General features: G+C 53.9%; 1 protein-coding gene across 1 annotated transcript; it reads right to left on the minus strand.

The window, feature by feature from the left end:
- Positions 1 to 210: 210 nt before the first annotated feature.
- MCM3 (minichromosome maintenance complex component 3) lies at positions 211 to 12,035 on the minus strand. The gene is made up of 17 exons (XM_082047920.1): positions 11,752 to 12,035; positions 11,435 to 11,547; positions 10,057 to 10,265; positions 9,631 to 9,761; positions 8,938 to 9,176; positions 8,459 to 8,567; positions 7,531 to 7,684; positions 6,706 to 6,837; positions 5,162 to 5,370; positions 4,470 to 4,644; positions 4,188 to 4,314; positions 3,566 to 3,716; positions 3,267 to 3,407; positions 2,814 to 2,920; positions 1,760 to 1,842; positions 981 to 1,056; positions 211 to 755 (listed from the first exon to the last, which is right to left on the minus strand). Exons 1-17 carry the CDS (start codon positions 11,830 to 11,832, stop codon positions 557 to 559), a joined length of 2,436 nt encoding a protein of 811 aa, XP_081904046.1. The 5' UTR covers positions 11,833 to 12,035; the 3' UTR covers positions 211 to 556.
- Positions 12,036 to 13,188: the final 1,153 nt, after the last annotated feature.

A 13,188-nucleotide genomic window follows, 5' to 3' on the forward strand; every position in this document is an offset into this window, starting at 1 on the left:
GCAGGGGGAAGGAAAGAAGCAGGGGGAAGGAAAGAAGCAGGGGGAAGGAAAGAAGCAGGGGGAAGGAAAGAAGCAGGGGGAAGGAAAGAAGCAGGGGGAAGGAAAGAAGCAGGGGGAAGGAAAGAAAGAAAAATGAAAGCTTCACTACTAATAGTGGAGCTCTCATACTGCTTCTTACCACCACTACTGAATGTTGGATACGAAAATCCAGATGTATTTTTTTTATTCAAAGGCTAGAACTATTGCTACCAAAGTTAAAAACAATACATTAAGGACATTGATAATTTGCACCTAAGTTTTTCCTTTTGGCTCCTTGCAGAAACAAAGCTCTTCCCGAATACTCCCATTTGAAGACAGCAACACTGAAAGAGCTTCCAGAGCTCCTGGCTTGTTTTGGTGCCAGCAATGCACTGCGAGCAAGGACTGTAAAGTGCACAAACTTGAGCTCCCCAAAGTTCAGCTCAGCCAGATGAAGCATTCAGGAAAGAGTGAAGGCAAACACAGAGAGTCCCCAGACTAAGAACACATGAGAACTTGGGCTCTTCCACCCAGGGGCTCAGATTAGGAAGATAATGTCATCGGACACCATGATCTGGTTGTCATCTTGCATGTGGGCTAACGCCACCTTCACTTCAGCCAGCGAGAAGGGCTCCGGGTTGTCGCGGTTGATGGATTCCATCATACTCTTCAGACCCACGGACTGGGCATGGGAAGATTTGAAGACCTCCAGGAGAGCAGCCTTGAATGCTTTCAACCTGGCCAGGGAAAGTGAGAGGTAATCACCCTTGGAGACCACACACATGAGTCCTTCTCCTTCCTCCTCAGCCCTTCCCCATTGCAGAAGCGGCACCCAGCAGGAAAGCCAAACCCAGACCTGGAAGCACCCACCACAGCTGCATCTCCAGCACTGGCCAACAGCTTGGACCCAGCAGGGTGCGGCAGGACACAGGGGACAGACATCTCCACCAGCTCCTACTCACCTCGGTTCAGCCAACTCCGTCTTCTTTGCTTCGCCAGTGGTCGAGGCTTCAGGCGTCTTTGGAGTGTGTGCCTGGACTGGAGCAGAAGGGAAAGAGCTTCTTTATTTGAGGTGCCAGAGCCTGGACCAGGGTGTGGAGCGGGCATGGAGTCTCCTTGTCTGGAGACATTCAAACCCGCCTGGACCGACCTCCGTGATTTGCTCTGGTGACCCTGTGTTAGCAGGTGGGTTGGAGTGGATGATCTCCAGAGGTCCCTTCCAACCCCAGCCAGGCTGGGATTCTGTGAAAAGTTACCTTCAACCTGCCTGGTGTCCAAGCACCCCGAGAGCAAAAGCACTTGGCCCTAGGATGGGATGGGAGATAGAACCATAGAACAGCTTGGGTTGTAAGGGACTCATCCAGTGCCATCCCTGCCACGAGCAGGGACATCTTCACCAGCTCAGGTTGCTCAGAGCCCCGTCCAGCCTGGCCTGGGATGTCTCCAGGGATGGTTCATCCACCACCTCTCTGGGTAGATGCCAAACTCTTTCCCAATGTTATTACTTCTCCAGCAGTTTGCAAGTGGACAGAAAAAGAAGAATAACGTGCTACACTAACTCTCCTGTCCCACACGGCCACTGAGTTTCAAATTAAATTCACGTTGATTTGTGGGCTGCAGGGTGCCACACCACACCAGGGACCCCGAGTGATCCTGAGGCATTGCTGCTCCCCAGACCCACCAGAGCAGAAGGCAGCAGAACCTTCTGGAGCCAGATGCCACCAAAACCCCAGGGACTCACCCTCCGGCATCTCCTCCTCAGCGTCACTGAAGTCGTACGGGTCGTAGGAGTCCCCCTGGCCTCCTGTGCGTGCCTTCTTCCTCCTGGGTGGGGGAAGGAGAGGTCACCCCTGCTCCAGCCAAACTGCAGAGCTCAGGACCCCCTGAAGCCCCAGGCTCCTGGAGACATCTGGCCAGGACCATGCAGGGTACCTGCAGCTTGCAGGTAAGCCACTCTCCAGCCACAAACCCCTCCTGATGGCACGGGACACAAGCCAGCACCAGCCCTGAGGGTTGCAACTGTGACAGGATCACAGATGGGTTTGGGCTGGATCATCTAGTCCAACACCCCTGCCACAGGCAGGGTCATTTTTTGCTAGATCACTTTGCTCATCCAACCTGACTTTGAATGCTTCCAACAATGGGACATCCACCACTCCTCTGGGCAGCCTGTTCCAGCATCTCATTAGCCTTACCATAAACATCTTTTTCCCTTATGTCTAATCTAAATCTGCTCTCCAGGTGGGGTCTCACCAGAGCACAGCAGAGGGGCAGAATCACCTCCCTCCACCTGCTGGACATGCTGCTTTTGATGCAGCCCAAGATACGATTGGCCTTTTGGTCTGCAAGCGCACATTGCCAGCTCATGTCCAGTCTTTCACCCCCCAGCACCCCAAGTCCTTCTCCTGGGGGCTTCTCTCCATCCCTAGCCTGAGCTGACACCAGGGATTGTGCCAATCCAAATGCAGGACCTCGCACTTGGCCTTGTGGAACTTGGATAAGGTTTGCACAGGCACTAAATAACATTGGTCCCCACAAAGACCCCTGAAGGACACCACTCACTACTGATCTCCATTTGGACATCAAGTCGTTGACAGCAACTTTTTGGACATGGCCACGCAGTCAGTTCCTTATGCACGAAATAATTCTGTCCTTCTATTACAAATTGCGGGGGGACAATCCACTAAGTTGAGCAAAACATGGAGTACTCCCCCAAGGCCAGCACTGCCTACTGCAACCTCAGAAGATGCTGGAGCCCCTCATACGACATCCCCCTCCCTCGCTCCGGCACCAACCTCCTCATCCTGTGCTCCTCCTTGGGCTGCGACTCCTCGTCCTCCTCCTTCTCAGTGTCTGAGTCGTCCTGCGCCCGCTTTCTGCGCTTCTTCTCCTTCTCCAGCACCTGTGTGGCAAACACAGGACGGACTCAGGACACTCTTCCACCCTAAGTGACCCAAGATCCCACCGTGGTGGCGTCGTCCCACACCATCACCTGGAAAAGACTCCACCAGCAGCCCGGAGTGCTCAGCCTGCACCAAACCCACCCCTTTCAATGACAATTTTATCATGGAATCATAGAATAGTTTGGGTTGAAGGGACCTTAAAGCTCCCCCAGTGGCACCCCTGCCATGAGCAGGGACAACTTCACCAGCTCAGGTTGCTCAGAGCCCCATCCAGCCTGGCCTGGGATGGCTCCAGGGATGGGGTATTGTAGGACCCCCAAGCACCAAGGGACACCTTTCCCGCACCTTTTGGAAGTAGGCAAACTGCACCAGCTCCAAAGCTGCCTCAGCATCCTGCAGATCCACAGTCTTGTTCATCCTGGCCTTGGCATGGGCCGTGGAGAGGCGGATCAGCGTCTCCAGGGTACGGGCCGTGACTGGGGAGGTCTGGGGGGCGAAACAGAGAGAGACATCTCTGTGAGACTCACCCCAGTCACAGCATCCCACCTCACCAAGAGGTGACACATCCAGGGTGGGAAACACCCGTATGGAGAGAGAGGAGCCTGTGCCTCAGTTTCCCTCCTCCTGGCCTGTGTGGGGCTCACCCTGGCAACGTCTGAGTTCATCAGGCTCTGGCTGCGCAGGCGGGAATACTCCTCCGCTATGTAGTTTGCCGCCTCCTCAGTCAAGACAGGCTTAATCATCTTGGCAACGTGGATGTACTTTCTCATGAACTCCATGCTGACGATCTTCTCCCTGTGGGGAACGCATGCACAGCCGTGTCCTCCAAGGTGGGGACAGGCAAAGGGTGTTTGCAGAAGCAGGTTTCAAACTTTTTACCCTTTGTGGACATCCAGGCACGTGGGGAATTCAGTGCCAGATGTTCCCCACCTGCCTGGCATGAGATCGAGCCCAAAGCAGAGCTCCATTGGCATCCTGTGCATGTGGAATCGTAGTCTGGGTTGGAAGGGACCTTCAAAGCTCATCTAGTCCAACCCCTCTGCCATAATCAGGGACATCTTCAAACAGATCAGGTTGTTCAGAGCCCCGTCCAGCCTGGCCTGGGATGCCTCCAGGGGCATGAACCCATGGACCCTCCCCATGGACCACCTGGAGCATCGCTGGCACAGGAATCAGCCACTGCCTGGATTCTCAAGCCAAACCCTTTAACTCACAGCTGCTGGAAACCCCCCGAGAGCTCCAGAGGACGTGGGATGCAGGACTCACCTGCGGCGGTTGGGCCCGTGCAGGAGATCATCATGTTTCTCATACACTTGGAGCTCCTGTTCCTCCTCCTGCACAAAGTCAGGGTCATCCGTAGCCAGGATCTCCACGGCGCTTCCCAGGGGCATGGCTGAGGAGGGAATGGTCACAAAGAACACGCTTTCAGCCTCTGGAGAAACTTCCAAAACCACCAAAAGCAGCTCTCCACAAAACCACAGATGGTGACAACCCACTGAGGACAGACAGGACTGAGCAGCAAGGAGGTTGCAGTTACAAGCAACTCACCATCCCCATCCTGCTCGTTGGGGTTGCGGTAGCGATGCATCCGCAGGACGTGGTCTGAGATCTCCCTGTCCTGCTCAGGGTCCATCTGGTCCAGCACGATGAAGAGCAGGTCAAAGCGGGAGAGCAAGGAGTCCTGCAGGCCGATGTTCTCCATGGGCGTCTTGTACTGGTCATACTGCAATAAGGATGACATAAGGGGTTACAGGAGACCCTCATGGGCCAGACTTGGGTGCCAGAGATGCCAGGAGGACCTCCTCAAGCCAGGAGGGATGTCCAGCCAGCTGGACACCACATGAAACACAGCCTGGTCCAGCGGTAAGGCCTCTTTTCCCCACCCTGGAAGGTGGGACTAGCTCTCATTTGCAAAGAAAACACACATTTATTTGTGATCTCAGATTAGACACCAAGACCAAGGCTTGTCACCAGGACAAGGGTCCACTGGGCTGCACCAAGAAGCCAGATAGAACCGAGCCAGGGTCAGAAACCCCACAAGCCCCTCTCTCCTCCAGTAGACCCATGAGCAGCAATGAGACCAAACCAACCAGCTCATCACTGCCTCATGCATCCCAGCCCCAGCGAGAACAAAGTCCTTGCTTTGGGGGATGTTTTGGTGTTTTACCAGCTGCCTCCTCCACCAAGACAGCTCCCAGCATCCTTGCCCACGGAGGGGAGCACCAAAAGCCAGCACTCACCCGGCCATAGACGGGGTTGGCCGCCGCCAGGACGCTGCAGCGGGAGTTGAGGCGGGCGTGAATGCCGGCCTTGGCGATGGTGACGCGGCCCTGCTCCATCACCTCGTGGATGGCCGTGCGGTCAATGTCAGACATCTTGTCGAACTCGTCGATGCAAACCACTCCCCGGTCGGCCAGCACCATGGCCCCGGCTTCCAGGCGCCGTTCGCCTGAGGTGGGGTGGGAGAAAAGACAGTCAAGCATCATTCAGCAGCCCCATACACAGAATCATAGAAGGACTTTGCTTGGAAAAGACCCTGAAAATCATCGAGTCCAACAATTAACCTCACGCATGAGACTGTTTAAACCAGTTTAAAACATCATTTTCTCTCCCTTGAGGGAACAAAGATTGCCTGCACACATGCAGAAAGCCTCTACTAATGCCACCTTCGCTAACTAGAAAGAAAGAATCATAGGATCACAGAATCATTTTGGTTGGAAGAGACCCTCAAGATCATCAAGTCCAACCATTAACCGAACACTGGAACTAACCTGTGTTCCTAAGAACCTCATCTCTGCGTCTGTCCAACCCCTCCAGGGATGGTGACTCCACCACTGCCCCGGGCAGCCTGTTCCAATGCCCCACAGCCCTTTGGGGAAGAAATTGTTCCCCACATCCAACCTCAACCTCCCCTGGTGCAACTTGAAGCCGTTTCCTCCGGTCCTGGCGCTTGTTCCTGGGGAGCAGAGCCCGCCCCCCCCGGCTCCAAGCTCCTTTCAGGCAGTTCAGAGCTCAGAAGGTCTCCCCTCAGCTCCTGTTCTCCAGCTGAACCCCCCAGGTCCCTCAGCCGCTCCCATTACACTTGTGCTCCAGCCCCTTCCCCAGCTCCGTTCCCTTCTCTCAACTCGCTCCATCTCCTGTCCTGCCCTCCACCACACCACCACCCGTCACCAGGGGTGTCACTGTCACTAGGCTAAGCCTCAAAGAGCAGCAGCATCCTTCAGGGCTGCCCGTCTCCTCCCCAGCTCAACGGCAGAAGGACACTTTGGATGAGGAGCAAGCCCACGAGGAAGACAACAGGATCCAGGCTGTTGCTAGCCCTCACATGGGGTACACCAAGTCCAAGAGGAGCAGGAAAGCCCACCACCTGTAGCTAGTGGAGGAAATACCCCTAAACACAACCTTCATTGCCATAAAGCTTCTGAATGGAGCAACTCCTCCAAGTGTTACTGCAGAATGGACAGCAGCCCCAGATTTGGCCTCAAGTTGCACCAGGGGAGGTTGAGGATGGATCTGGGGAACAATTTCTTCCCCAAAGGACTGTTGGGCATTGGAAAAGGCTGCCCAGGGCAGTGGTGGAGTGGCCATCCCTGGAGGGGTTGAACAGATGTGGAGATGAGGTTCTCAGGGACACAGGGCAGTGCCAGTGTGAAGTTAACAGCTGGACTCGATGATCTTGAGGGTCTCTTCCAACCAAAATGACACTGTGATTTTGCAGTGTCCCTCCCAGGTGTTAACAACCATCCCATCCCTCTGTTACCTCCCCCAGGAACCCGCTCCTCACCGGTTTCCTGGTCCGTGGTGACAGCAGCAGTCAGACCAACGCCGGAGGAGCCTCTGCCAGTGGTGGGGACAGCACGGGGCGCGGTGCTGAGCACGTACCGCAGCAGCTGGGACTTGGCAACAGAAGGGTCTCCTGAAATGGAGAACACCACGTTTACTAACCACACATCACCCGAATACCGCGGCCAGTTTGGGGCTCTGCAGTGCAGGGGCTGGTGTGGGGGAAAAGGGGACAAAAGTAGCGTTGTTTGGCCTTCAGAAAACAAGGTGATCAGACAATCTTCTCACCTTCCTCCATGACTCGATGGGAGGAAATAGAAAAAACATAAATTTTTTATGAGAGTGGTGAGAGCCTGGCCCGGGTTGGCCAGAGAGGTGGTGGATGAACCATCCCTGGAGACATCCCAGGCCAGGCTGGACGGGGCTCTGAGCAACCTGAGCTGGTGAAGATGTCCCTGCTCATGGCAGGGGTGGCACTGGGGGAGCTTTGAAAGGTCCCTTCAACCCAAACCATTCTGTGATTCTAAGATGGCACTAGAGTTTCAAGAGGTGCATGGTGATCGGACATGGGGCAACGAGGACAACTTGGAACACAGAAAATTCCAGCTGGATGCTGAAGAAAAATATATCTCCTTCAAACACTGGGACAGTGGCACACAGAGAGATTGTGGAATCCCATCCCTGGAGATGTTCAAATCAACTGTACAAGTCCCAAAGCTATCGTCCCATCTAACCTCAACTACTCTATAAAACTAAGCCCAGAGAAATGCTCCTTCATCTCATCCCCAACACCAACTGAGGGTGGCTCTGACAAGCCTTTCCTGACCTATCAGTAGGATGTTGATGTCTCCTCGGATCCGACTCCCGTTCTCCAGGACCTTTTCCACCCCTCCGAGCAGCATGCAGAGAATGGCCTTCTTAATGTACTCGTGTCCATGGATGCTGGGAGCCAGGGACCTCGCCAGCTGGTCAAAGATGTCCTAAGGCAGAAGAGGCAAAGCGTGGCCCATCAGCTGGACTGCAGCATATAAGGAGGAATATTCCCTAAGTCTGTTTCAGCACATAAAAGGAGCTTTTTCCTATCACAGAACCACATGGATGTAAATTATTTAGAAAGAAGAAGACCATTTGCCAGAGTTTTCTTTCAATGGGGCTATTGAAGTCCTAAACCATCCTGTCATGGTCACTTGAGCAAGCACTGGAAGCAGCAGCCCCTGTGAGAAAAAGGTTTTATCTTCTCCACACTATGAAGCAAATGTCTGAGCGTAAGACCGGGCTGAGGCAGATCTCTATGTCTCATTCTAGTTTGTGGTTTGAAGAAGAAAGAGGGAGATGAGGTTCTTAGGCACATATTTAGTGCCAGAGTTAGGTTATGGTTGGACTCAATGATCTTGAAGGTCTCTTCCAACCAAAATGATTCTATGATTCTCCTGCAGAGGAAATTCTCTGGTCACCAGTGGTCAGGGTCAGGACACACATAAGGTGGACAGATCTTTGTCTCGACAATGATGCACAGCAGGCAGGGTGTTCTGCCAGCAGGACAGAAGCAGCAACAAAAAAACCCAACCAAACAGGACCTGATCAAAGACTAAGCAGAAAATGCAAAACACAAGTGAGTGGAAAATCCAACAATGTCACTAAGAGGGTTGAAGAGTTACTTGCAATCCAACGAGACACGTCCTTAACCACATGGCAAGCCTGAAAGCTGCTCTAGCTGAAACCTCATGCTCCTTCGAGATGTAAGACTGAAATACCTTGGAACGACTCTTGCTGAATCTCTTGATCTTGGCCACATCAGCAGCAGAGTAGAGAGGTCGGACATCTTTGCTCATCTGCTTCACATGGCAGGCGATGAGGATAGTCCTGGAGAAGGGACACAGCCACCATCAGGTCTGCAAACCCCACAGAGCCTACAGGTCACAGCAACAACCCAGCAGAAACTTCCACAGGGTCACCGTTTGCTCTGCAAAGTCCTGGAGGGGTGTGGAAAGCTCCAGGAGCTCCAGCCCCTCTATCTGACTGCATTGGGCCATCAGTGGAGCATCTCAAAGAGCATCCAACCCCCTCTGCACACAGCTGGAGCTCACAGCTACACACCGATGCTTAGGAGCAAGGTACAAATGACTCCCAAGTGACTTAAGATGATGCTTGACCACCTGCCTGTCCTAGATCTCATCTTCTGGAGACATGACCTGTCCAAAAAGGGCTGGAGTCAAGCAAAAATAAGACTCACCTAAAAGTCCCTGAGGTGTAACCCCCTTTCTTTCCTGGCAGGCAGCGGTATGTCCCCACCACCTGGATGCGGTCTCCAGGCTTCACCCTGTCCACCAGGTCGTCATCCAGAATGACATCCACCGAGCGCGGCAGCTGCCCGGCCGGTGCCTTCTCGGGCATCTCCTGGATGGTGATGGACTGATGGTCCTTGTAAACCGAGAGGCCAAACTCAGTCTCCAGGGGATTATTCTCTTCATCCTGGAGGAGGAACCCAAATAACAAGAGTAGCATCGTTTTCCAGGAGCACAAGGAGAAGAATCATAGAATAGTTTAGGTGGGAAGGGACCTTCAAAGCTCATCCAGTGCCACCCCTGCCATGAGCAGGGACATCTTCACCAGCTCAGGTTGCTCAGAGCCCCATCCAGCCTGGCCCAAGATGTCTCCAGGGTGCACACACGCCCCAGCACAGCACAGGTTGTCATAGGTCCCAGAACAATAAGACTAGCTGACAACCCATCAAAACACCATGCTACAGCAGGAGCAAGATCATAACTAACATCTGAACTAGCAGGTCTTGTGTCCAACAGAGACTTTCTTCACATGTTCCTAGTAGCTCTCTGGGACTTTCACACACGTGCTGTGTCTTCTTTCTGCTCTAAGTTGGCTGAGGGAGAAGGGATGGGCTTGTACCTGCTGATGCTTGCCACCTCACCTTCGTAGGGTAGATGGAGCTGGATGGGAAAGCATTCAGGGAGGTCATGTCTGTGTATCGGCGCTCAATAGTCTTCTTGGTAGCTGGGCAATAATGGACACTCCGGACGACCTTTGGACGAACCAGAGAGCCTGAGGTTGGAAGAAAGAGGAGTTAGGGCCAGGGATGTCCCACTGCTCTGTCAGCAGTTCCCAACAGGGTCTCCAACGCTAAACTGCACTTGGGACACAACCCGCTGTCAACCACGGCCAGGATTTGCTGAGCTCAAAGCCCATCCTAACACTCAAGACCTCCTGCCAAACCCTCTGGTGGTCCCTTTGCCCAGGTTGCCAGGATGTACCATGGCTCCTGGTGGTCTCCAGCCCTTCCAGAGCAAATACCTGCAGCCCCCAACCCTGAAGCCCCTGTTCCTTCCCCCAGCCTCACATTTGGTCACGATGCCCTCCACACAGACGATGCAGCTGAGAAAACAGGCTGTCAGCGTCCGCGGCGACACGTGCTTGGAGCCGAAACTGCCCTCCAGCCCGATGTAGAAGTCCTCGTACTGCTTGGCGTAGGTGGCATCAACGGAGGCGACAAAATCCTTCAGGGCACGCTGGAAGGCAATCAGCTCCTCAAAGGCATTGTTCAAGAGCCTGCAACACAGGGAGGTGACGATGCAAATCGATCAGCAGCCACTTTTGCCTTTCTCCTCAACACAGAGAGCAGCTCTGCAGAGAGGGCTTGGGGTGCTGGGGGGTGAAAGACTGGACACGAGCCGGCAATGTGCGCTGGCAGCCAAGAAGGTCAATCATATCCTAGGCTGCATCACAAGGAGTGTGAGCAGCAGGTGAAGGGAGGTGATTCTGCTCCTTTGCTCCACTCTGGTGAGACTCCCCTGCAGTGCTGGTCCAGCTGTGGGTCCTCAGCACAGGACACACATGGACCTGCTGGAGAGGGGCCAGAGGAGCCCCAGATATGATCTGAGGCTGGAACAGCTCTGCTGGGAGGACAGGCTGAGAGAGTTGGGGTGTTCAGCTGGAGAAGAAAAGCTCTGGAAAGACCTTATTGAGGCCTTTCTGTACTTAAAGGGGGTTGAGAAGAAAGATGGGGACAGACTTTTTAGCAGGACCTGTTGTGATAGGATAAGGTGTGATGGTTTTAAACTAAAAGAGGGAAGGTTCAGGCCAGACATGAGGAAGAAATTGTTTACAGTGAGGGTGGTGAGAGCCTGTCCCAGGCTGGCCAGAGAGGTGGTGGATGAACCATCCCTGGAGACATCCCAGGCCAGGCTGGACAGGGCTCTGAGCAACCTGAGCTGGTGAAGATGTCCCTGTTCATGGCAGGGGTTGGACTAGAAGACCCCTTCCAACCCAAAGTATTCCATGATTCTATGATCTCCACATTCTCTGTGAATTTATAGAAGCAAGAGGCAAAAAAAAAAGCAAGCCCATCACAGCTGTCAGGTCCACTGCCACCCACAGCTGAACAAACCCAAGCATATCTGAAAAGCCACATGTATCTCTGAACAGACTGGCAAGCCCGGTCCAGAATATCCCCAAGCATCTTTAAACAGGAGACTATTTACTTCGCGCAATTAACCCCAGCTTGCTGCAAAAGGCTTTTGCCAAATCAAGGGTCTGCAAGCTTGGAAGGGATGGGTGTCATGGGGGGAGAGCGCAGGTCCACCTTTTACATGGGACCTGCTGCACAGGGCAAGGTTTGGCTCTTCCTTGCCACAAAGGACCAACAAAACCAGGGCTGGACCTCCGAAATTCCACCTTGGGCACGGCGCCTAAGCCTATCCCCACCGCCCCACACCAACCGGTTGGCCCTTTTCTCATTCTTGCGCCGCAGGTCGTTGATGCTGACGAGGAGGCGACACTGGTTGTCGCTGATCATGTCCCGGACTTTGCTGTGGTAAATCCCTTGATCTTCCTACAAGAGGAAACACCCAAAAAACAACTCAACTTTGCACGACCGGCTGTCCAAGACATGTCCCCCCTCCCTCCGGGAGCTGGTTCCAGCAAAGCTCAACTTCCTTTAGTCCCAGCTACCAAGCAGATTAGAGGGTACAGGGTGCTCCCCAGCAGCCGGGGGCATGGGGGGATACAGCATCCCCTTCCCGAAGCGCAGCCTCACCTCATCGTCCAGAAAATCGAGGTAGTCGCGCTGCGCTTCCCGCAGTTCCGCGTCCTCCAGCCCGCCCGCCGGCGCCGCCATGCTGCCGGCCGCTCGGGGTAGCTGGGGAGGGACACACGGAGATCCCGCTGCCGCTGCTGCTGCAACGAAGAAGGCGGTAAGAGCCGAAGGGAGCCGGTGCGGCCCCGCAGCGGCCCCGGCAGCGCCCGCGATCCGACCCGCTACGCTCCAACCCACCCGCAGCAGCCGCCGCGCTACCGCTTGGCGCCAAAACCGAGAGCCTTTCCCGCCACGCAGCAAAAGTTCTGCCTCCGTCCCGCCTCCCTCCCGCCCCGCGGCGCTTCTCATTGGTCGGCACAGCCCCCCGCGAGCCAATGAGACAGAGAAAGAGCTCGCAGGGGTGACGCGCATGAGTTTCAGCCAATCAGCGCGCGGGGAGGATGGGAGGAAGGCGGAGGGGGGAATCCGCGCTCCGCTGCGGCGGCCGGGCCGGGGCCGGAGGTCCCGGGATCCGGGGTTCGATCCCGGAGTCACCGACCCACATAAAATACCGTTTTATTAAAAAAATAAATACGAACCAAAATAACTCCCCAACCCACTCTTAATTTTTCTATCTGCGCTCTGGGGAGCTCCGTTTCTGCGTGGTTTTGCCCCAAAGCGCTCAGGCTGGGCGTGGATTTTACGTAACTTGGTGCGAGTCCACGGGTTGGGGGCTGAAGATGCACAAAAGCAGCAGGTCCCGCCGCGGCGTTTGCGGCAAAAAGGAGGATTTTGGCTGCATCTCTTGGCAGATGTCACAGGAAAGCGGAAACGGGGAAACCTTAAAAAGAAACATGGGATCCCACTTATAAAATATTTTCGGTATCATTTAAAATTTTAATCAAAACTCTCTTTAAAATTAGAGAAAAAAAAAAAAAGCTAGACAAAACTATTTTAATCAGCAAGGCACAGCGGACATCCAGGTTGCTTGTGTCCCCTGGATGATATTACAGCTAAAAGCAGTTTTTCCGGGATTGGTGGTAAATATTCACCCTGGGGTCTACTCGGTTGTGCAAGAAACACCCGCTTCCCTGTTTCCCTTTTTCCGCTTTTGTGTCTGGGCCAGATCCTTCTAAGATCATTGGAAATGACACCGGGAACCGCTATGGCCGGTTTAGGTGATACATGCAGCCCAGGTTCTGGGTATTTGTCCTGTTTCTGTGGGATTTTCTCACATCGTTGTGCATCAAAGTGAAAGTTCACATTTTCTTCCTCAGGCGTTGGGGCCTCCTGTGGAATGATGCAGTATTACACCCGGCAAGTTGCAGGAATGGAGGATCTTGGGCACTGCTGCTGTTTTATTTCCATTTTTTTCTTTTTCTTTCCCTTTTCTTTCATAGAATCATAGAATCATAGAATCATTTCAGTTGGACGAGATCCTCAGGATCATCGAGTTCA

Source organism: Streptopelia decaocto (genome assembly GCF_964273445.1).
Source record: "Streptopelia decaocto genome assembly, chromosome: 3".
NCBI classification, from domain to species: domain Eukaryota; kingdom Metazoa; phylum Chordata; class Aves; order Columbiformes; family Columbidae; genus Streptopelia; species Streptopelia decaocto.